Below are 23,876 nucleotides of genomic sequence, written 5' to 3' on the forward strand. Positions count from 1 at the left end.
CAACTAAAATTCTGATATTTTCAAGCATGAGAAAAAAAATGGCATTCACCATTTTATTACTGAGGAAAGTATATTACTTTAGCCGCACCATCAAACTCACAAGGTTTTCATACTGAAGCAGAACTAATATAAGCAAACAGTTTGATCTCTAAATATTTACTTGCTGTATTTCACCATTTCAATAAGTTAGGACTACAAATTCCAGAATATGTTAAGTTCGCTGCAATATTTATTTTACACCCACCATGGCTTCTCAGTTAAATTTCTAGAGAACATGTATCGGAACTTTGAACTATAAGGTAGCCAGTTGGTACACTGAGATGCTTTCTTATTGTCTGAATGCACGATGCATTTGTGTATGGAATCATGGAGCTTCTTGTCTACACTGTTAGCCACAGATTGGAGAAGATCTTCTGGGGAGATAGAAGCTTCCTTGGCATATCTTTCGAGTACCTTAGGCAAGAACACTTTCTTAGACTTTTTGACAATTATGTTGGCTTGAAGAAATTCCTTTTTGGCCATATCCAGTTCTTCTTTAATATTTGATGCTGTGTAGACTTTGAGCTATATGAAAATAAAATGATGTTAGAACAAATAATGTATCTTGTGCAGTGGATACGGCCTTTTATGTTTATAATCAGGTGAAGTTGTGACCGAAAGTAAGAGGAATGGCAGAGTTACCACAGGATCGGAAATAGATCCAGTGCACAGAGCAAAGCAAACAAGTGGCTGTGGAATTTGTAGTCCATATTTTGATTTAATACGCTGTCTTTCGTCCCCAGATCTTTTCCTGAATGCTGTTGACAGTATAGTCTCGATCCACTGTAATGTAAGAAATTGTTGGCAAATTAATAATTGCTTTTTATGTTTAACAATCGGCTTGACAACAATCTAACAGGCATACAACTGCTATTCAGAGAGACTCTAAATGTACTGTGATTTGATAATAATGAGGCAGTACCCGTCCAACTCGGGGTGTATTAAAGCAAAAAATTGATTGTTCTATGGCAGTTGCACTAATGATGTGTCCACCAATGTTGTAAGCAGCCTGCACTATACAGAGAAAAACCGGCCATTTATTGTCAGATGAATATAAAATCAGGAAAATTTTATGACAGATTGGAAAGCATGCCCTCCAGTATAAGTTGAATCAGGTATAATATTTTAAGAGTACTTTTGTATAATTTGAATAAAGAATCATGCTACCTTGTAAAACAAGGCTAACCGCCTGATAGAGCTGCGAGGTATTCCATAAGCTAGATATGCCTAGACGAACATATATAGACACGTCAATGCTGGTCACAGAAGTAGAGACATGGAAATAATTTTTGTTGCAGATTCATAAACTTACGTGCATAATCAAAGAATTATAGATGTTGATCCAGAATGCAGTCTTAGCATTTATATCCATCGAACCTAAATTAAGCTTTTCAAGTTGTTCTACTAGTACTCTGTAAGGGAATGAGTAAAGTACGTGTATTAGCACAATGATCAGGTATAAAGCTAATACGTGATTACATTGGCAACTATAACCTGTTATCATTTTCTTCCATTTCATGATTTGTCTTAATGTGGAACACACCTGTAACTATTGAGGGCATGTGAGGCTCGAGAGAAATTGTTTTTGTCAGTGGATATCCAAGAAATTTCAACCATGGATGTGCTGAACCGCTCCTTCTCCTGACCAATTCCATTTTTGGGATTTATGACATTAGCTGGTGACCTTGATGAAACAGGTGACTGATATTTTTCAGGATTTGTAGATTCTGAGCTACGGAGCCAGCAGTATACTGCAGCCATACACTTGACCATTTCTTCTGATAATTTGCTTGGACACTGATGGAGATGTTCCTTAAGAGTTCGGAGCATAGAAGTTTTTTCTGAACCTGATAGCTGGTCTGAGGCCTATATTTTGGAAAGCAATATCAGGCATAATTAAACAACTTGTTAGGACTTAAAAGGGTGAGGTTCCATGATAAAATGAATGTTTTTCAGGCATTTATATCAAAAAGATTTCAATATGTGGAAATTTACAAAAAATTATGCCTACTCTGCCATGTCTTGGACTTCCGTGCTGAAAGTGGGTGTTTGATCTACCAGCATATAGTGAATCTTGTCTTGTCGTAGAATGCATGGAATTTCTTTTTGCTGAGCCATTTATATTAGCTAGAGCCTGGAAAGGCCGGAAGGGGAAACTTTTTGATGAACAAAAAGCACTTGAAATTATACTTGGATGCTTTTTGGACTCATTCTTTGAATGAGCAGGAGAAGCTATGCATGAACTTTGCTCCGAAGTTGACCTGCTGACACATTGTTCAAATATGGTCCTGTATAGAGAAAGAACATGCTGTTCGCGGTTTGCAACCTCTTCTTCCAGTGATTCGATTTCACTTATCAACTCCTTTGTCTGAAATGAATCATAACAGGGTAGTAATAAATACCAAACCAACAAATAAGTGCATGCCTGCACACAAATACATTTTAATTCTAAATATGGACTACCTGAGCAGCAACGTGCCTATGTCCAGGTGATAAGGTACTGGAAGCTCGACCCATTGCCCTCTCAAGCACCATCCTCATAGATCTCTCTTGTTGCAACCGGGACTGTAGTTGCTCAATCTGTAGATTTTGATGCCATTTGTGTGAAATGCATACATGTAACACGGAATGGGATCAATAGATAACTCCTAGACTTACATCTTTTTCCAAAGAGTCCCTATGTTTTGATGCTGCGCTGATGCTGCTACTATTGGGGCTTTCATGAAGAGGACTCCGAGGACTGACATTATTTTTAGAGGGCCTCAGATCCTGTCAGGTACGTAAATACTAAATAAGAAATTCATTTGGCTTTACATCTTTATTCAGCATCTTGTTGAAAGGTTACTTCTCCCTCAGGGATTAGATTATATCAGTCATAATTGAAATATGTTAAAATGAGATATTTTACTTTAGTCTCCACTTAAAACTGTCAAGAACATATATTAAGCAATTAAACGTATGGACTTACTCTTACATGAAACTCATTATGGTTCCTTATTGTATTTGTACCTCCACCTCTTGAAAGATCATTCTTGCTAGAAGCACTAGAAACCAGAAAAAAAAGAAGGTGTTAGCTTTATGTCAGGATGTTGCCCAGAATCTTATAATGCGATGCATAAGCTTCAACTGAAGAGCCATAATCTTAGGTTAATAGTTTAGTCACAGTTAAAAGAAGTCCTTCACAACATCAGAAAGAATACAAGGAACTTGAAGTTTTTATGTTATTAATCAGAACATGAACAAAGCAGATATGATATCAATTGTGCGCTGAAATGGGCTTTTACTTCAGCGTAGTCCATAAATCTTTATTTTTGTGCACTCCCTAATAAAAGATATAAAAAATTCTCTGGATCAAGGCTCGTTTTCTTTGCAGACACTTGAAGGATTCATTATATCTTCAACAAATTACACCACTCTATCGCAACTTTTTGCTTAGACAGTTAGACCTAATTTCATTCGGGGAAATATGATCTTCATGATAAACAATTTTACAATAGGCGATGTCTAAAGATACAAGTATATAATTCCTTCTCATCATGAGGATCTCCTGCAATCTATGTGATTCTGGAGAGTAATTATCTGATAATTGAAACATCTACTTATCATATACAACAAAAAACACGATGTTACAAGTTAGCAATGAAAGAAGAATAAAGGGAATGGAAACACCTTTTCGATCTCTTATGTTGGGGATGACCATGTGTAGAAGTCTCAGAAACTCCAGATTCTCTCCTGCAAGCTCTTTCCCCACCCTGAGCTACACTTAAAGCATCCATACTAAACAATCCTGTCTAATTAAGTTCCGAAAACTAATAACCATCTACATTCTCTCTTCTTCTACTAATGCATCATGGAGTAAATCATCAATCAAACATCCATATAGGAAGATATAAATATGGTTCATTAATGTACAAGGCAACAAATGTCGAAAAGTGACAGCCCACAAAAAGTGAAGTGAATACTAGAAGATCTGGGAAAGAATCAAGAATTTTGCAGAAAATAAAGATAATTAAGCAGGTTCTTGATGGGATTTTTTTATAAATATAAATTAGCATTAAAAAAATAGGAAAATGTGAAGTTTGAATAACATCTGGCCTAATAGTTACCTCAAAATGGATGGGACCAAAGTAGCTGAAGCAGCTCTGCAGATAATTGAATTTTATCACTTTTGCGTTGTTGTGAGCATTCAATGAGATGCATGATTTATTAATTTCATCTGCCAGACACACCACACACACTTAAAATTAGTATACGAGTATGTTTACACATGCATGTAGGCTGTAGCTGCATGCAATTTTTTCCCTTTATCTAGAAAGGGAAGGAAAAAGAGGAGCAAAAGGTTACTCTTCTTGAAAAGATGAATCTCTGTTGACAGTTGGGACTTTAAAGAGGAAGGAGAGCTATGGATTCAATTTTTGTCAGGTCTGGTAAGTGGTCATATCACTTCTGAAATTGCTCGGTCAATGGAAAATTATATCTTATTCTCTGCGGACTCGACTCTCGCTATCATTTTTCCGAAGAAAAGACCCCAAATACCACTGTGTGAGAAGATGTCCCACCCTACTATTTTGCAATCTAAAACGTTAGATCGTGCAGCGTTATCCATCTTTTGCTTCAAAACACTAGCTCGTCTAGCATTTTATAATCTTAAACGTTATTTCATGCCGTGTTTCGATCCTAAAACGGCAGATCACATGTTCAAAGTTCAAAATCCGAGATTGCTCTCGTACGGTAATGTTTCATTTTATGGCCATATTCAGACCCTGGTGGCCTGGACAGAGTGCCATTATAGTGACATTACACAATCTGATGCAGACAATTTTCTAATTAGAAATACAAATAATTTACTTGTAAGTGTCTAGCCACCAAATAAATCATAAACTCTGATCATACTTCAGGGAGTTGGTTCACAAAAACTTCCCTTCCTGTACAATATCAAACCAGTGACGGAATTACACATGGGCTAGCGGGACCAGAATCGAAAAAAATATTTATTACAAAATTTATTCTGTAAACTTTTATTCTATTTAGCCTCCATTATAATTTTCTGGTTCGTATGTATTTATGAATGTGTTAATGGAAGCATCTATATGTGCTTACACAGCTCCGCATGATAATTAATGAACAGTACATAATTATGTGTCCGTGTGTGTAAGAATAAGAACACAAGTATATTCAAGATCACAATAGAAACGTTGCAGAGAAATAGATTATCTTCTTTACAAAAAAGTCTTCTTAGCATTGATAAGTACACTTTCGTGTGCGCGGCCATATATACTTTGTAAGATTGTATAGCGAAATTTCCGACTTTTAACGGTCGAATTTTCACTTTTTTGGTTTCAAATTGCAAAATTTGTTGAAAGCAACTCTAACGTTTCGTATATCTCTAAGATTTTTTTTTTCAGAATGCAGAATATAAATTCTCTCTTTTAAAAGTCAATTTTATCAAATTCCGCAAACAAATAAATTTCATTGATTTAGAGATCTATAAAGTCGAAAATTAAATCAATTGACAACATAGCTAAAATCTATTATAATAATAATATTTTAACTGATTATTCAAATTAGCCCGATCAAAAGTTCCTTGGCATAGTCGACGTCAAATCTCTGTTACATAATGTTCATAAATCAGTTTGGATATATGTTTTTCTAACTTCTTGAGACGAACTTAAAACTATTTTGACCGCACAATTCAAAAATATTTTGACCGTTGAAGGTTCAAAAAAATACCGCATATCTTTATTTGGAGAGCATGGATGCAGTGAAAGCTATAGATACAGGTAGAAGCTCAACAGAAGATGAAGATCCATCTTCTATGGTGGATAGTGCCGTCCATGGTTGATGAGGATAACGGGGCAATGGTTTGATGTGTTTAAAATCTACTTATCTACTTATATATATAGTAGCCCAACAGGTTCGTGTCAAGCCTCCCTCCTGAGCAAATAAATTACCTAGATGTTATTCATGAGGCTCGAACTCAAGATCTCTCCAATACAAATACATCACTCAAACCACTTGAGCTACACAAACAATTAGTTTATTACTCAAAAGCATTAATCACATACTTTAAAACTTTTGTATTTATATTCGTCTTAATATCTTATTTATTTGAGATGAGTTATTATTTCAGTTAAGTCTCATATATTGTTTACATGATAGATTAATATCTATAAATTAATTATTTACATAAATAAATTTAAAATTAAAAAAAAATATGAATAATCGGGTTCGTGCCATGATTCGGATTTCAAAAAATAGATATAATTCGTATTCGAATTCAAATCTAACTTAATAGTTTAAACGAGCACCGATACAATATTATAGAAATTTTAAGTCATGAATGTGAGAAATAAGTACAAAAACTGAGGTTTAAGCGAGCATCTTTGAAAGGAAAAATTGATGGGCTTTCAACATGGGCTATGTCATATTAATTTCTTTTATTATAAAAGGCAATTTACAAAGAGATTACAATATTTTGGAGAACACGAAATAAGGTGACTGAAAGAATATTCCTATGTAGAATATTTTTTTATTTTAAACTTATGAATTCAGAATTTGATGTGTAACTAAATCTTTTTTTAAAAAAATTATAGATATAAGGATAGTGACAATACATCAAATTTGGTGTCGGAAAATATATCTAAATGATATAATTTTGATGATATATGTATTTGAAATACTATAACTTGTGATATGAAGGTGAATTTAAGGAAATTTTATATTGTTAATCAAAAGTCAACCACATAATAATAAAACGCGTTTACGAGAACTACTAAAAAGATTTGAGTTATAAATTTTACTTTGTTAAATAAAATAACACAGAGAAATAAGTTATATATATTAAAGTCTTAAAACTATAATTTTTAATATGCCATCATCCAATATATAACATACCAGTTAAATAAAATGATTCAAACTACAGTTAAATTAATCATTTACAAATTAAACTAATAAAATATAATTAATTCTGAACCGGATAATCTGATGCGATACGGTGAAACTAATATCTGGTTAAACGGGACTAGAACAAGAATAGTTTTTTTATGATTCAAAATATCGAATATATAACTTGATCTTTAACAATTGAACATGATATGCCACATTGATCACTTCTAATAAATACGAGTATCAAAATATTAAAAATGTGAGTTTGCACAAAGCTAAAAAAGTAACTACACGACTAATTGAACTAAATATTTTATGGTTTTATGAACTTCATGATGCCTAACTCATATCTACTCTCTTTTTGCTATTTGAAATTCCATAAAATCATTTGTTTGAGATCTGTTTTATAACGATTACATGAAAAATCATTAAAAGTCTTAATAGACAAGCTCAAAAAACTAATTATAGAAAATTAAAATTTTATAACGAGATAATGTTATAACATACTGTATCAAAGTAATATTCATCAAATATTTTTAAATTAACAATAAAAATATAATACATTGAAGTACTATATAATTGATATGAAAAATAAAAGGATAAGACACATCAAAGGTGTCAGAAATTTTTGGGGTGCAATTATATGGTTAGTAGTTCAATTGATACTTTTATAATAAAATAAGGTACGTGTCTTTTTACGTACAACACATGTTTCAATTTTTATTTATACAAAATGTGTGCAACATATGCTAAAAAGAATGTGTTGATGATCTGCTCCATCATGTATCACTTTAATAATTATGCAAACGTACGCTCAAAAAAGAAGAAATAAATGTAGGGCAACGCGGACCACACATCTTCATTTAATCATGATTTTGGATATCGTAATTCACATATCAAAAACAGGTTTTTATCAAAATCATGGTATATTAGTTGAAATAATTTAATAATTTCAACAATAAATTACAGATTCTTTTAATGAGGTATAATATATTTAAAATTTAAAATTTCAGTATTAATTTCGAATATAATTTTGAACATTGATAATATGATGATGGTCTCTATATCCTAACGAATTTGAATATAGAAATATCAGTTCAAATGTAGTTTTTGATCTATAATTTTTTTTAAAAATATACTCCCTTCGTCCTATTTTAGGTGACCTTATTTGACTTTCACGGAGATTAAGAAAAAAGTAGTAAAAAAGAGGAAATTTAGTTGGAAAGTGGGTAAAGTGGTGGAATATATCAAAATTTAATAATAGATTTGAGATAGTGATGGTAAGTAGTGAGTGTAATAGTGTTTATTTAATATAAAAGAGTATAAAATAGAGAAGTAGTGTGTGTAATAGTGATAAGTAGTGTTTAAAAATAGTAAGTATAGTAAGTTCATTATTTTAGAGATGTCTCAAAAAAGAATAAGGGTCATATAAAATGGAATGGAGGGAATAGTACTTATTATTACTATTAATGCTATTAGCTTGCATATATTACATTTTTCATGTTTACATATTTTGTCAAAAAGTAAAACGTAATAGTTACGCTCGAAACAATATGATGACACACAGATATTATTTAAAACATAATACAAACTCAAGGTCCGTACAAGAACAATATAATGACATATGAATATTATTTAAAATACAGCAAAAACTAGAGCCCCGTGCCTCGCACGGGCTTTTATGCTAGTTATGACTTATGATTAAACTTTGAATTGATGTAATAAGTTGAGAATTTAAAATATTTGTTGGAAATTTTTTAATATTTTAATAGTTTATAAATTATTAAAAATATAATAATAAATAAAAATATTATAAGTAAATAAAAATATAAATTAAATTTTAATTTATTACACAAATATATATTTTTCAGTTTAAAGTTATAAACAGGTTTAGGTCTTTAAACCTGTACAAATATATAGTAAATTTGAGAAAAAATTAGTAGTTAAGACTTAAGATGGTTAGGTTTATTTAATTTTTATTAATGATAATTTAATTTAATTGACTTTGTCATTTTTATACTAACCTACTTTCATATTGAAATTAGGTAGAGCATAACATCTATTAAAATCAGAATCGTAAAATCATGAGAAGTCGCAATATGAGCTGTTGGGATAAATAATGATAAGAGACTAAGAGGCCGTTTGGGTGGATTTAAAATAAGTGCTTCTTGCTTAAAACAAATAAGTGAAGTAGAAGTTAGAAGTAAGATAAGATTTATAAGTGATTAAAATGTTTGGGAAATAAGTAGAAGCCCTGAAATAAAAGCTAGCATTTCTAGCTTTTCATAAGTGCTTCTTGACTTATTACACAAACGGTAGGAATAAGTGCTCATAACTTATAATCCAGAAGCTGGACTTATAAATCTGAAACAAACACCCACTAAGAGTTATCCCATGAATTCGATTTATGATGGATTTATTTTGCGGAAATTTATTTCATAAACAGATAAGAGGTTGACGATGATATAAATAAAAATCGAGAACGATATACACCAATTTTACACATCAGTCTATCATCACATGTACATTAAAAAGCTTATCTACTCATAACCTACTCAATTATTGAAAAATTTGTAGGGGTGTACTAATATAAAAGTGTTTAGGGTGGTTAGATTACTTAATTCGTTTCGTGACATAAGAATCTAGAACTTTACATATTGTTTACCTGATGATTAATCATCTCATCATCGAGCTTATCTCCCACTAAGCACTTTCTAAACTCTTCTTTACTTATCTGCTAATTAATTAATTTCAAACAAAACAAAACTTGGTTTTCACATTCAATCGATTATCAAATTATGGTCGGTCGGGTCGGCACCAATGGTTAGGCACAAAAAAAATCCAAAAATTGTTATATAATTTAGTGGGTAGCATATATGACTGTAAAATAATGGAATGAATTATGAAATGATTAAATTATCACTTTGTTTATTAATTAATTTCTAAAGTTTCGAGTATATAAACAATGCTAATCTGTAGAACTTGATGTGCACAAAAAATACAAAAAGGTCTTTGATCAGTAGTTCAAAATTTTCAAAGGCTTCTTAATTTTTGTTCAATTTGTTAGCTTTTGAAAATGGTGAAGATAACTATTGGTAGCCTTGGTGATTCTTTCAGTCATGGATCACTTAAGTGTTATTTAGCTGAGTTTATTGCCACCCTTCTTTTTGTTTTTGCTGGAGTTGGATCAGCAATTGCCTTCAGTAAGTAACATGTTTTTTTTTCAAATTTCGAAATTTTAAAATTTTCCATGTAAGAAAAGCGGTTGAAAATATTTCTGACAGCGGATTCTGACTTATGAGTCGATAAAATTATCGAGTGGGTCCTAATTTTTGTGTTCATCTGTGGTGTGCAGATAATTTGACAGCTGATGCAGGATTGGATCCTGCTGGATTAGTAGCAATAGCAGTGGCTCATGCATTTGCCTTGTTTGTTGGAGTGTCCATAGCAGCCAACATCTCAGGTGGCCATTTGAATCCAGCTGTCACTTTTGGATTGGCTGTGGGAGGCAACATAACTCTCATAACTGGATTTTTCTACTGGATTGCACAGTTGCTTGGTGCTACTGTTGCTTCCTTTCTGCTCATATTTGTTACTGGTGGCAAGGTATGCCTATGCAGAGTTTACAATAAGTTGCGTAAATTTGTTTTTTTAATGCGGGTTTCTGACAAGTGATTGTTGCTAATATTTGCAGGCAGTTCCGACTCACGGAGTTGGTGCAGGACTAGGTGCAGCTGAAGGCGTGGTGTTTGAGATCATCATCACCTTTGCTCTGGTCTACACTGTCTACGCCACTGCTGCAGACCCCAAGAAGGGCTCACTCGGAACCATTGCACCCATTGCAATTGGCTTCATTGTGGGTGCCAACATCTTGGCCGCTGGTCCCTTCAGCGGTGGCTCCATGAACCCCGCTCGTTCATTCGGACCAGCTGTTGCTAGCGGAGATTTTTCAGGTCACTGGATCTACTGGGTCGGTCCACTCATCGGAGGAGGCTTAGCTGGGTTCATATATGGTGATGTTTTCATTGGATCATATGCCGCGGTTCCAGCCTCTGAAGACTATGCTTAAGATCACCTTTTTCTCGGAACTTAGTTATTTTGCTCTTGTTCTTCTTTCAAGTTCTGGTGATGCTTTGATCCGTTTGGAGATGTATTCTGTTGCTTTGTGATGTAGCTTGTACCTTTCAACTTGTGAATAATGGATGTTGATAATCGATTTGTTTTCTTTTCAGTTACTCCAGATCCCTTTCTTCTATCTTATTCTCTCTCTTCAGCAAACATACTAGCACAAAACAGTCAGCACTGATCACTGACAAGTAACAAGCCGATTTTTGAAGACGATACAGAACATAAAAATGCTATTCATGACAGAAAATAGTAACTAAAAATAATTAATTTGTACAAGCTAGAACTCCACACGACAAGATGCAGTAAGCATTGAACTTTTTATTGATATCGCGACTTGCAGTAAATAATGGAGTTTGCAGTACATAAATAATTAGGTACAGATGAATTAGATAAATGCTCCAAAATCTTTCTAAATTTTACTTATCTCCTCGTAATCTTAAAACACAACAGTCCTGTTTTGCTCGTAGGGTAAGACTCGCAGTTGACAGTAGGATTCTATGGCTTTTGCAAGGCACTGTTTCTCAAGATTCTGTGATTTTTGAACAAAGCTTGGCAAATTGTCTCTATGTGAAACTGTATCAACCTGCAAAATCAAGTTCAAATAATATCTGCGGGCTCAAACATGTTTTCAAACAAAACTATGCAAGGTTGAATAAGAAACGCATAGAAGACTACATCACAGCATTAACTAGTTATGCAAGCTAAATTATTGTCATCCACATGAAGTTTCTAGGTAAAATTTCCAAGAAATTATGAGATTTCTAAGAGTGAGCTGGGAGGTGTTCCACCCTAAATAATAATGCCAACAGTGACCTCTTGGAATGCCCTGTCACTATTGTCATCTGTTTGCCACATGGTGCAGTGTGCTGTATCAAAAAATCAGGGCGGGTTGTCTACAATACAAACTGCAAATCATAAAATAAATTTTGGACCGTGAAATCATTTCCAGATCTTCGACTGTACAAGGCCAATTCCATTTCCAACTATAGGTATTATTAAACAGATCTTAAAGAGTAAGATAAAAAAATATATTAAGTAATAAGAATCAGGAACTGCAGATCCTCTGATTCAACTTTTATTGAGGGTTTTTCACAGAGAGGTTATAGTTTGAAGAAATTATGCATTTATTGAACCAAATTCTGCTCCACCTTGTCTTGTAGTCTGATGCATACTCTTAGGATGATGTTAACTAATTTATTAAGTTTTTTGTTGGACAGAGGAGCAAGTTCATTGATTATAGATTTATAATAATAGCTAGCAAATATGTGATGCGAATACCAAATATTAATGAATATGCTTTTGTTTATTTAATAGCAAAAGTGCTTATGGTAATTCACTCAGTTGAATGAATAAACAGAAACCCAAACAGTCTTAAACAAAACCGAAAGCGAAACTCACTCATTGGTTTGGTTATGATTTCTAATTTAAAAAATAAGAATTTAATGGTTATGGTTGTGATTCTACCCTAAAACTGAGCTCAAATCGGGCTTTGCTCTCCCCAGAAACGGTTGAAGTTGCATGGAGGTCTATGCATATTGTTTCTTGAGCAGGAAATAAGAGGCTGATAGCAATTTCAACATATTGACTGGATTGGAATGCTATGCCAGGCTTATTATTCATTTAAAAGCCCTTGAACAGAGAAAAGTGTAAATCTATAGCAAGAATAGAAAAATCATGCTAGTCATAATTCTTATATTGGACTGAGCTCTTTTATTAGCATAACAAGGTATGTTATATGTATTAACTGAAGTGGATGTTCAATGTTGAAAAATAATCAACAAGAAAACATTTACCATCTGTTCAATGATAGGACCTTCATCAAGTTCTTTAGTGACAAAGTGAGCTGTTGCACCAATCAATTTCACGCCAGCTTCAAAAGCCTGAAAACAGAGTATGGCGGGCTTTAGTAATACGGCAATAGGAATATCTTGAGCAAATTTATTTCATAACATCCATAACTCTGAACCTGTTTGCTAGGGTTCCCACCCTTGAATGATGGCAAAAGGCCATGATGTATGTTAATCACATCCTTTCCGTAGGCTTCTAAGAAATTACCAGACAATACCTGTATATACAAAAAAGCCAAAAAAAGGCTTAACTCCGAGTAGATTGCAAGTACTTGAATAGTATCAGCCTATCAGGTAGTCTTGGGAGGAAAGGGGAGCACTGATACATGTCACGTGCATACACATACACACATCCATAAGACATAATCCTACTTGTTGACAGTGAAGGGAAATTTTCTGTGTTTGGCTTACCTGCATGTATCGCGCAAGTACCAGAAAATCAGTATCCTGAACCAAATCCAATATTCCTTCTTCACTTTTGTCTTCTTTAGTTGTGTCTACATGATGGTACGGTATTCCATGTCTTTCGAGAAATCGCCTGACATGGGTGTTTGGACCTCTCTCATGGTTGCTGCTTGAAATAACATCTTAGGTCTTAACGAGCATCTTGAAACCAGATAATAAAAATCGACCTACTTTTACCTTATGACACATTTTATATCAACAGGAAGTCTTCCATCCTGCCATCCAAGCAACATATCAACAAGACAGTGGTCCTGCACCAGCACAATGTCAGCAACAGTTTAGTGCATAGCTATAGTCAATCTCTGATTGTTGCGAATCAAATTGAATGAAAACCTGCTTCGAAGCAAGAATGGCAATCTTATGTTTTGGATCTAGGTCAGGCACCCGAACAATGGATCTAACTGCTTTAAACCTTGTGGACAAGTTGAGGAAGTCCTCGTCTATTTGTGCCCGTGTCCATTTTGCAGGGTCAAAGACAAACTCACTGCAAGTAATCATTGATGTGTTATATCTTACGACGATTACACCCACAGAGCACGGAAGATTTATACAGATGATATAGATGTATTCATATAAAACCCACATTGATGAAATACAAATACCCATAGTTAAAGTTTCTCACATCAGCTTCCTCAAAAGGTACCATGCAACATCACTCATTAACAAGAATGCAACAGTATTTTAACGGGATTTTGAATTACCAATATAATCGAAAGGCCTCATAAGCAAAGAAAAAAAATGCTCATAACAAGTGAAGACCACACCAAATTGAACTCTCAAAAAACAGTCCCAATTATTTAAAACCAAACTACACAACACGCGCTCACAATAATTATGTGCTCTTACAATATCCATACACATACCTTCTTGAATAGAAGGTGTGTTTCTTATGGGGCACAAAAATTTCGGCCGCAAGTATATTCCCACCTCTAGATGCAATACAATCAGATAATTTAGCAACAATCCCCACATCATCCTGTCCAAACAAAAGCACACAGACATAAACTAATCATCCTACTACCACTACCATGACCCCAAAATTTGTAAAAGAAAGCATGAAACTTATTATTTCAAACCAAGAACTTTGCCTGTACAATTCTTCACATAAATGAATGTACAGACATGCCATAAATGGGCAAAAATATGAAACTTTAACATGCTAAACAAGAAAAAATTGCTGGAAAATGTCTTTTTCACATAAATGAATGTACACACACACACACACACACCATGCTAGGGATCCGAAAAGGTTCCCGAATTTGTTCCAAATGACAAGTGGCGCGGTTTAATATTTTAAGATACGCATCCAATCAACTTTTGTCAACTAAACATCCAACCAATTTGGGGTTCCTAGCATTTAACATAAAACTCTATCATCCTAATACTATCAGAGGGACTTCAAAATCGAAAAAAGCACGAAACTTATCAATTAAAACCTGGAAATTTGTTGGCACTATAAACTTTCCACACAAATGAAATCAAAAATACAGACACACATATGGACTGATTAAAAGAAAATATAAAGGGGGGAAAGATACAAACTGGGCACTTAAAAACGTGAATGCCATGACTCTGGGAAGATGGGTCAAGAACAGGGACTTCATTTACAGAAGAATCAGATAAATTGAATGGTACAAAACATCTTTTTGTGACGAATCTTGATGTTCTTGATCCTAGAGTTTCTTGAACAAGGTTTGAGCTGAGTCTTTTGAAAACCCTCATAGCAGCCTCCCCTCTAGCTCTTTGAAACCCTCAAATCATCAATTATCAAACGCCACTAGTGCTTGCTCTTCCTTCTCTCATTTGCCATTCTTCAGATGCGCTGAGCAATCAGGTTTGAGATGGCTGTGCACAGTGCGGAGTGATGCAGTTAATATTTTAATTTATTTAATTAATATTTTTTTCCATTTTGAAAAAAATTTACACAAAACTCAATCTCAATCCTATATTATTTTAATACTATAATACCTGAGTCTACCCAGGTATGCAGTTAACCAATGGAATTATTTTAGGACCAATCAGAAGTCATTACTAAATTTTAGACCAATCTTCTACCACTATATACAGTTAACCAATCAAGGAATTATTAAGTCATTCCTAAATTTTAGACCAATCATATTCATTCTTCAACTTTCTTTCAACCACCTTATGCAGTTAATCAATCAGAAAAAACGAATTATTTTAGCACTAATATTATTTATTATACAATATAATTAATCAACTCCTTTTAATTATCTGATTATAACTCAACTAATTAGACTCCTTTTCATTATCTAATTAAAAATAATCTAATTAGATAATAATAGAATTTGAGATTTACTTTAAGTAATTTAATTTAATTCAATTCAATTTATGAAAAAATAAATTATTTTAGGATGTTAACCAATAAAAAAGAGGAATTAATTTAGTACCAATATATCATTCCTTATTTTAGGCCAATAATATTTATCCGTTAACTTTAGATAATTTTAAAACAAATCAGAGTCCATCCTCAAATGCAGTTAACCAATCAAAAAAGAAGAATTATTTTAGGACTGATCAGATACCATTCCTAAATTTTAGACCAATCATATTAATTTTTCAACTTTCTTTCAACCACAGTTAACCAATCAGAAAAAAAAATTATTTTAGCAGTAATATTATTCATCATCCAACTTTTCTTCTATTAAATTTTATCCAAAATATTAACCACATACAAGTTAATCATGAGTTAATCAATACAATTTTTTATTATACAATACAATTAATCAGCTCCTTTTCATTATCTGATTATAACTAAACTAATTAGACTCCTTTTCATTATCTAATTAAAAATAATATAATTAGATAATAATAGAATTTGAGATTTACTTTAAGTAATTTAATTCAATTCAATTTATGAAAAAATAAATTATTTAGGATGTTAACCAATAAAAAAAAGAGGAATTAATTTAGTACCAATATATCATTCCTTATTTTAGGCCAATGATATTCATTCGTTAACTTTAGATAATTTTAGAACAAATCAGAGTCCATCCTTAATTTTTTTTTATATGAATAATCAATAATTATATGTTTAGATCAATTTGATAAATCTTTTTTAAAATTATACGAGTCTCCACACCCTACAGATTAGAACGGGCTTTTTATTTACTTGATGGCAAAGAAAAACAGTTTCCTTCTGTTGCGGTGGATAAAATATTAACATGTTACATGACGTGCATGGTCTTTCGAGTATTATATGATATATAAAATTAGATATTTACTATTTTAGAAAATTAAATTCACACTTAGCCAATATAAACATCATTTTTATAATTATAAATATATAATTATAATGTGATTGGTTAATTGCATACCTGGGTAGACTCATGTATTATAATATAGAATAAATACAAGTTAGCATCCAGAATGACCAGTTTTCATAAACCTCACAGTGATTTTATAATTTACTAAGACAAATATTTTATTAAATCCAGAAAATTTATTGACATAAGTGAATTTTTGCAAGATATACACTTTTACGGCATACTCGATTGAATTTAATAATTTTTATTATTTCATAAATAAGTTAAGTGCATACAAATTATCAGAAATATGGCTATAATGACAATTATGCAAATTAAATGAATATGCGGATAAATCAATTAAATTATATAATATAATAATAACGACTGATATTAGGCATGTATCCACCCGATCCGATCGACCTTAACCCAACATTATTTTATTCAATAGGGGAAATTAAAAAACATCATGACCTTGAAATTACTCGCCCGCTCGCGTCCCCATTCACTAACTGGCTCCCCAGTTCTCATATATATATTATAAAAAATTTATACATAAATATTACAATATTGTTAAAATTAAAATAATTTTATACAAGTCCACCCATAAATTTTCATATGACTAAACAATATTTCTAATTTGTTGCGGTGGTTAAAATATTAACATGTATTATGTGACATACATGGTTTTTTTGAGTATTATATAATATAAAATTAATATAAAATATTTCTAATTTGTTGCGGTGGTTAAAATAATTTTATACGAGTCCACCCATAAATTTTTATATGACTAAACAATATTTCTAATTTATTGCGGTGGTTAAAATATTAACATGTATTACGTGACATACATGGTCTTTTGAGTATTATATGATATAAAATTAAATATTTTGTATTTTATAAAATTAAATTCATACTCATCTAATATAGTGAAAATGCTCTAAATAACTAATATTTATGTAATGCATGCCCAAAATAACAAACGTCGAGTTTGATGCCTTTTTTATGCCTCTTTTAACCAATCAGTGGCGCATTCAAAGGATGCGTGCATATGAATCAAGTGATTTAACCACTACGGAGTACTTCTGATCCAAATAAAGACAACCCATGCATATTTTTTCATATCCAAAATAGCTTTGGACTCCGTGATGCTGTATGTATGATCATATATGTGTTTTCAAAAGGGATCAAAAAAAATGACACGCTTTCTGATTATGCGTGTTTGTTGGTCACGCATACTATATATGCGTAACTTGCAAGCAGATTTAAAATTTAGTTTAATCCTCACACACGATTGATGCTCATGCACAAAGTCAGCCAAAGCATGCGCATTAACTAAATCCGCACTCACTATTCGCATTCAGAGAATGCGACTCTTTGTGGTTATTTTGGTCCATTTTAGTGTGGTTTAGTGTGGGTGATCATTATGGACAATATGCGCAGAAAATGAGTTATATTGGATATTCACCCTCTAATATAAACATCATTTTTATAAGTGTAAATTTATAATTATAATGAGAAAAATAATATAAAATAAACACAAGTTAACATACAGAACGACCAATATAGAAATCTCACATTGACTTTACAATTTACTAGGACAAAATTTTCATTATGTTCGCGATTAAAATAGATATAAAAATAAAATATATTTATCTTTTTAAATTCACAAAATCTTATTTACATGAGTGATTTTGTTACAAATTTATACTTTTAAGGCATGCTCCATTGAATTTAATAATTTATATTACTTCGTAAATAAGTTAAGTGCATACAAATTTTCTAAACTATGGCAACGAAGACTAATCATGCGGATATAAATGAATTTTTGCGTACAAATTAATTAAATTATATATTATAATAATAATGACTGATATCAGGGGATGCATCCACCCGACCCGATCGACCTTAATCTGATATTACTTTATTTAATACGGAAAATTGAAAAAATTTATGGTCCTGAAATTACTCGCCCCGCTCCCTTCCCTGTTTACTAACTGTCTCCCCCATCCTCATATATACTATAAAAAAATTCATATATAATTTTATATGTACATTTTTTATTATTTTATTAATTTTCAATATCTCATATTATAAAAACAAATTAGTTTAGATCAACATCGGTGCAAATTCAGGATTCAATATGAAATTGAGATAATTCAGATTTTGGATCCGAAACCGGGAGCAGGGATTGCATTCGCATTCCATGATCTCTAAACGATAGTCGATCCTTATATAATATTTGATTGAAAAGAAAATATGATTATTTCATTTCATATAATATGAGGGTGTTGAGCAGAGTATTTAAGAAATAATATTATTTTTTTTAAAAATTTATACCTATATTATGTAATAAAATTATATAAATGATAAAACAATATGTACTTGAATTTGTAAGTATACAAACTTATTTTTATTTTATAAAAATAACCATTCGGTGCGTAGCACGGGTAAAATGCTAGTTAATGTTAACAATGAAAATATACTCCCATTAAATATATTGAATTTTCTTTTGCTAAATTAAATATATTGAATTATAGGGAATATATAAATAAAATTAAGTATAACACATTATGGAATTACAGTATTATATAAAAATTAAAATATTTAAGGGATGAAATGTGAATAAACGATATTTATAAGTCAAACGGTCAAACCTCATATATCATAAAATAAAATGAAAAAGAAATATAAAAACAAAGAGGCCATAAATCAAATCTTGATAGCAACTTACATCTTGGAACAAATTCGCTTGATCAACACATTAACTGCTTGACCATCACTCTGTTCATCTATCAAGCTCTCCACTCTCGTTGCCAAAATGCCTGTAAGTCTCTCTACATTGTTCCCATTTTAAATCTTTGATGTAATTTTGAATAAGCTCTTTTATACATCTATGTATAATTGTATGATTGTAATTTGTAAATTATGTGTTGAATCCCCAAATATTATGATCTGGGTAATGATTAAAATTGATGAATGTGTAGTTAAGGAGGCTAGTTGAGATTGAGCCACCAAGCCCACTTAGGTATTTGATGGGAGCTGCTATTATGATGATTGGTGTTGTTTTGCCTGTTGGTTTTATGATGTTTCGAAACAAACGTGTCCCCTCTTCCTCTTCTTTTGCCAAACAAACGTAGGTCTGCTATGTCTCTTTTCGCTTTTTCCGCTTATTTATGTGATTTGAGATGTTATTGGGAGGTTCTTGATTTGTGGGGTGTGTTAAAGTTTCGATTTTTATGGTGTTACAGGAACAAGGTTTTGATTTGAATGGGATTGATTGGTAATGACGGTGGTAGATTTAGCTCATAAAGCTTCTTGAGTGCGTTGTTAATGTCGGAATGAATTAGCGGATATGTGGAAAGTGCCAGTGTACATGCTTCGATTATTGATTACTCTGTTGAGAGATTCGAATTTTTGTTCTGGAAAAAGTTTATGTTTGAATTATCGATGTGTTTGAGAGATCATACTTCTTAACATGACATATAAACTCTTCATTAACTGTTTCGAGTGGTAATCTATATGTAATCTGCTGTTAATTGAGCATTGTTACAGCTGATGGTTGAATTTCAAGCTAGATTATAATTTTGTGATTCTCTGATTGTGGAATGTTTCATAGAATTTTATGTCGATCGAAGCTGCACTTGGTGACTTTCTGTGGTATCAGGTTACATGTTAGGAAGAAACATTGCCATACTGGTAACTACCATCTTTGTAGCTCCAGAATGTTACAGTTTATGACGGTTTTTGCAAGGAGGCCTATGTTTATGTTTTTCACATTTGATGGTTCGGGTCTTACTCACGTGTTTAACTTGTTAAAGTTCACATCAAGATTTGGATGATTTGTAACCCTGCAACACGGTTCTTGTATAGGGAAAAATAGTCGAGGTTTTTATCAAGCTATTTTTCCCCCTTAACCAGAAATCTTAAAACTTGTTTCTGAACTTTTACTATGGTAGAGGGCCTAGAGGCGTAAAGTACCGTCTTCAAGGGATATGAGTATTTCAGAGAAAAACCGTCTACTATTTTCTTTACTAGAGAAGTTTTTCTTATTGAATGAAAGTGAGAATCAGAGTAAATTCACAGATTGGCATTATGCAAGTAATTCCTGATAAATTAGTCTGCAGATTTCAGGGTGATTCGAACAACGTTCAAAAGTTTCATGAAAACACATTGACTATACTACGGTCTTATTCACTCCTCAATTCATTTCAGCTTTTCACTGATCAATCATTTGAAGCAAGGGTACCAACAGAAAGTGACTACTATGTTTCTCTATGCTTTCTTTCCAAGGAGGAAAGGTTTACTAGAAAACCATATCTGTGGTGTGCGTTTTGCTTAAATTGATGGAAAGTGTGGAAATTTTACAGTTTCTCCTTAAATATTTAGACTTGATTTTTTTCTAATTGAAACATAATTGTTAAATCATTACTATTTCTTATATTTTTGATAAAATAAAAATATTGGTTTTTATCATGTATAAATCAGCGTATAAGATATAAGTAAAATAGTTCATAAAATAAATGAAATAATAGTATATTATATCATACATATTCATACAAATATATTTTTCTAATAAATATGTACATTATACGAATTATTGTAATAGATAGATAAATTTTCAAATACTGTAATACATGATGCGGATCATATATCATACTATTAGATTTTTCGGTATTTGGGCATATTTTTGATTCACCATTTAATTATTTAATCAAAAAACCAGTAACAAATGAGTGAATTGAAATTAATTAATTAATAAATTTGGATGACCTAATTGTTAACAAAATAAATAAATTTCTAATATCATATAAAAACTTATTGTTCATTGTTTTAAATTGATAACATGACGTTGTAAAATAAAATGAATACAGGCTCATAGCATAACATTTTCCACCCAAACGAAGCACTGAAAGAATATCATTGTATTTTCTAATTTTTTTTATATCTTTTATAGAAATGAAAATCGAAAATTGATGAGCCGGCGAAGCGATGGGAGGCATACAAAATCACCTTCTCCGACTAATTCTATCTTGCCGGAAAATAACAGCTCAGGTGACGAACCCTAGCAGCGAATCAATCGTGGCCATGGCTTGTTCTTCGGAGCTTCAATTCGCGCAACACTATCGCTGTCAACTTAATCGGCACCCTAGACGTCATCACTACTGGGACGCCAAAGTCGCGGCGCGTATCGGCGACAATCTAGCCGCCCGGCTTAAACTTATCGGCGTCTCCGACGTGTGTATCGACGTTGATGAAGAGCTTCGTCGCCCATTGCATCAGCGCAAGATGGTGGTTCCCTTTTTTCAGTCTGTTGAGCGGGCCGGAGTTCACGTTGACGGCGCTCGCCTATTAGGCTCTTGAGCATTCAGGTCTTGTCTTTCGGGTTCAAATTAGGGTCCGGATTCCTGACAATCGATATTTAGTCGCTCGTTTTGGGTCTTTTGTTTGTCGAACAATCTCCCTTTAAATTATACTATCATTTTGTTTTAAAGCAAGTAGAGTATTATTATTCAGTTGGTTTAATTCTCGTGTTGTATGATTAATGATCATATTTTATCAAACTACAATTTCACAAAAATAATTATTTAACTTGCTGAACTTTCGGTCACTACCTAATTTAACCGTTTCGAATAGTAGTATGTGCAAGATCAACTAATATTGCATCAAAGTACTTGCAAGTTGAATCTTAAAATTAAAAAAAAAAAAAAAAAAAAAAAGTAAAAACAATATGATAGTTTAGAACAAGGGAATAACAGTGCTCAAAGAAATTTTCTACATTGATCCCGTATGAGTTGATAACTCTCAGACCACCGAGCTTTCGTCCAGTACGCTCTTCAGCAACAGTTTGCTCTGAAATTTCAATTGAGTCAATTGAGCAACATCCTGGTTTGTAGGTTTGGGTTAGGTGATTGACCATTTGACCTGAAGGAAAATCTTATGTAGAAACCACATCAAATACCAAATCAAATAAGCACAGAAGACTTAGAATAATATAATTTCGACAATTCTAACTTAAAAAGCGGACACATACAGATGAGCTTTTATGTTTCCAGTACAAACACGTGACATTGACATGGAATCATTACACTTTTGCAACTGCACATTCATACACATCGAGTCCCTCTTTTTCATTCAAAAAATGGTACGCACAAATATACACAACAATTCAAGTGAAAATGGACGGCAGAATACTAATTCACGTCAAGTTGATGGAAGATCTAAGAAGGAGGAATGTTATTCGAATATCGTCCGAATCAACAGTCGCTGAATTCAAGTACATGATTGTTGTAGTTCTTGACATTTCCGTCGATCAGCAAGTTTTGGTTCACATTAATCAGCGCCTTTATGATGATCAACCAATTACTAGTTCTGATATTTTTTTAATATTAAATCATATTATCGTGCGTTTCATGCTTCTCGATTTGTTGACTTATGTTATGATTTTTCAATAAGCAACACAAGTCATTGTGTAAAATTAACAAATCACAACACAGTACAACAAATCGAAAAGTAGTATGATCATGACAATGTAATTTATAATAAAAGAAAATATCATAACTCGCAATTGGTTGAACATCAGAAAAGCGTCGATTAATGCTAAAATTTACTGATCGACGGAAATATTAAGAACTACAACAATTATGTACTTAAATTCATCGATTGTTGATTCAGGCGATACTCGAATAACATACCTTCATCTTAAATCTTCCATCAAATTGACGTGAATTAATATTCTGCCATCCATTTTCACTTGAATTGTCACATCTATTTGTGCGTACCCCTTTTGACATATTCGTGTGTATCCCTTTTGAATGAAAAAGAAAGATGTACACTGAGGCGAAAGCCGGAACGCATGATGGTTTATATAGTGTCAGTGTGTATAAATGCACAGTTATGAAAATGTAACGGTTGCATATGCAACTCCCACGTGTTTGTATGAAAAATGTAACGGTTGCATATCAATTTCCACGTGTTTTGTATGAGGAGCATAAAAATTCATTTGTATGTGTCATCTGCTTAGGTTAGGATTATCGAAATTTTATTTTTCTAAGTCCCTCGTATTTATCTGATTGGGCTTTAAACTTTCGGGACTTTAAATCGAAATATGTGAAAAAAATAATTTCAGAATCACAGCTTGTTGTATAATATTTGTGTATTCATATCTATTTTACATTTATTATTAAAATCAAAAATTTTATATTATGTGTGATCGGTATTTAGTAATGAGTTTGGATTTTTTTTT

The 23,876-nt window shown here is 32.3% G+C and overlaps 5 protein-coding genes across 8 annotated transcripts; 3 read left to right on the forward strand and 2 right to left on the reverse strand.

Annotated features, from left to right (window-relative positions):
- Nucleotides 1–124: 124 nt before the first annotated feature.
- LOC108206429 (uncharacterized) lies at nt 125–3,962 on the reverse strand. 2 transcript variants are annotated; one of them, XM_017376734.2, is made up of 11 exons: nt 3,709–3,962; nt 3,014–3,083; nt 2,698–2,808; nt 2,503–2,619; nt 2,051–2,407; nt 1,583–1,905; nt 1,352–1,451; nt 1,207–1,266; nt 962–1,048; nt 682–822; nt 125–564 (listed from the first exon to the last, which is right to left on the reverse strand). In XM_017376734.2, exons 1-11 carry the CDS (start codon nt 3,813–3,815, stop codon nt 235–237), a joined length of 1,803 nt encoding a protein of 600 aa, XP_017232223.1. In that variant the 5' UTR covers nt 3,816–3,962; the 3' UTR covers nt 125–234. The 2 variants fall into 2 exon arrangements, with proteins under 2 accessions (XP_017232223.1, XP_017232222.1); XM_017376733.2 differs by having other exon boundaries at nt 3,008–3,083.
- A 5,934-nt stretch (nt 3,963–9,896) lies between these two features.
- Nucleotides 9,897–11,155, forward strand: LOC108206639 (probable aquaporin TIP2-2). Its single transcript, XM_017377008.2, has 3 exons — nt 9,897–10,127; nt 10,280–10,530; nt 10,619–11,155. Exons 1-3 carry the CDS (start codon nt 10,001–10,003, stop codon nt 10,991–10,993), a joined length of 753 nt encoding a protein of 250 aa, XP_017232497.1. The 5' UTR covers nt 9,897–10,000; the 3' UTR covers nt 10,994–11,155.
- A 195-nt stretch (nt 11,156–11,350) lies between these two features.
- Nucleotides 11,351–15,227, reverse strand: LOC108205722 (formyltetrahydrofolate deformylase 1, mitochondrial). Of its 2 annotated transcripts, XM_017375760.2 has the most exons (8): nt 14,907–15,227; nt 14,228–14,340; nt 13,698–13,848; nt 13,542–13,615; nt 13,311–13,470; nt 13,019–13,117; nt 12,846–12,932; nt 11,351–11,635 (listed from the first exon to the last, which is right to left on the reverse strand). In XM_017375760.2, the coding sequence occupies exons 1-8, from the start codon at nt 15,084–15,086 to the stop codon at nt 11,489–11,491; spliced, it is 1,011 nt and encodes a 336-aa protein (XP_017231249.1). In that variant the 5' UTR covers nt 15,087–15,227; the 3' UTR covers nt 11,351–11,488. The 2 variants fall into 2 exon arrangements, with proteins under 2 accessions (XP_017231249.1, XP_017231251.1); XM_017375762.2 differs by lacking the exon at nt 14,228–14,340 and having other exon boundaries at nt 14,907–15,208.
- Nucleotides 15,228–19,304: 4,077 nt separating this feature from the next.
- On the forward strand, nt 19,305–20,409 carry LOC108208167 (uncharacterized). Of its 2 annotated transcripts, none has more exons than XM_064088442.1 (3): nt 19,305–19,457; nt 19,618–19,770; nt 19,882–20,409. In XM_064088442.1, the coding sequence occupies exons 1-2, from the start codon at nt 19,452–19,454 to the stop codon at nt 19,768–19,770; spliced, it is 159 nt and encodes a 52-aa protein (XP_063944512.1). In that variant the 5' UTR covers nt 19,305–19,451; the 3' UTR covers nt 19,882–20,409. The 2 variants fall into 2 exon arrangements, with proteins under 2 accessions (XP_063944512.1, XP_063944511.1); XM_064088441.1 differs by having other exon boundaries at nt 19,618–19,766.
- Nucleotides 20,410–21,498: 1,089 nt separating this feature from the next.
- LOC108208110 (uncharacterized) lies at nt 21,499–22,128 on the forward strand. Its single transcript, XM_017378595.2, has one exon. The coding sequence runs from the start codon at nt 21,623–21,625 to the stop codon at nt 21,992–21,994; it is 372 nt and encodes a 123-aa protein (XP_017234084.1). The 5' UTR covers nt 21,499–21,622; the 3' UTR covers nt 21,995–22,128.
- The last annotated feature ends 1,748 nt before the right edge of the window (nt 22,129–23,876 follow it).

The sequence above is a fragment of the Daucus carota genome, chromosome 2, assembly GCF_001625215.2.
Source record: "Daucus carota subsp. sativus chromosome 2, DH1 v3.0, whole genome shotgun sequence".
NCBI classification, from domain to species: Eukaryota; Viridiplantae; Streptophyta; class Magnoliopsida; order Apiales; family Apiaceae; genus Daucus; species Daucus carota.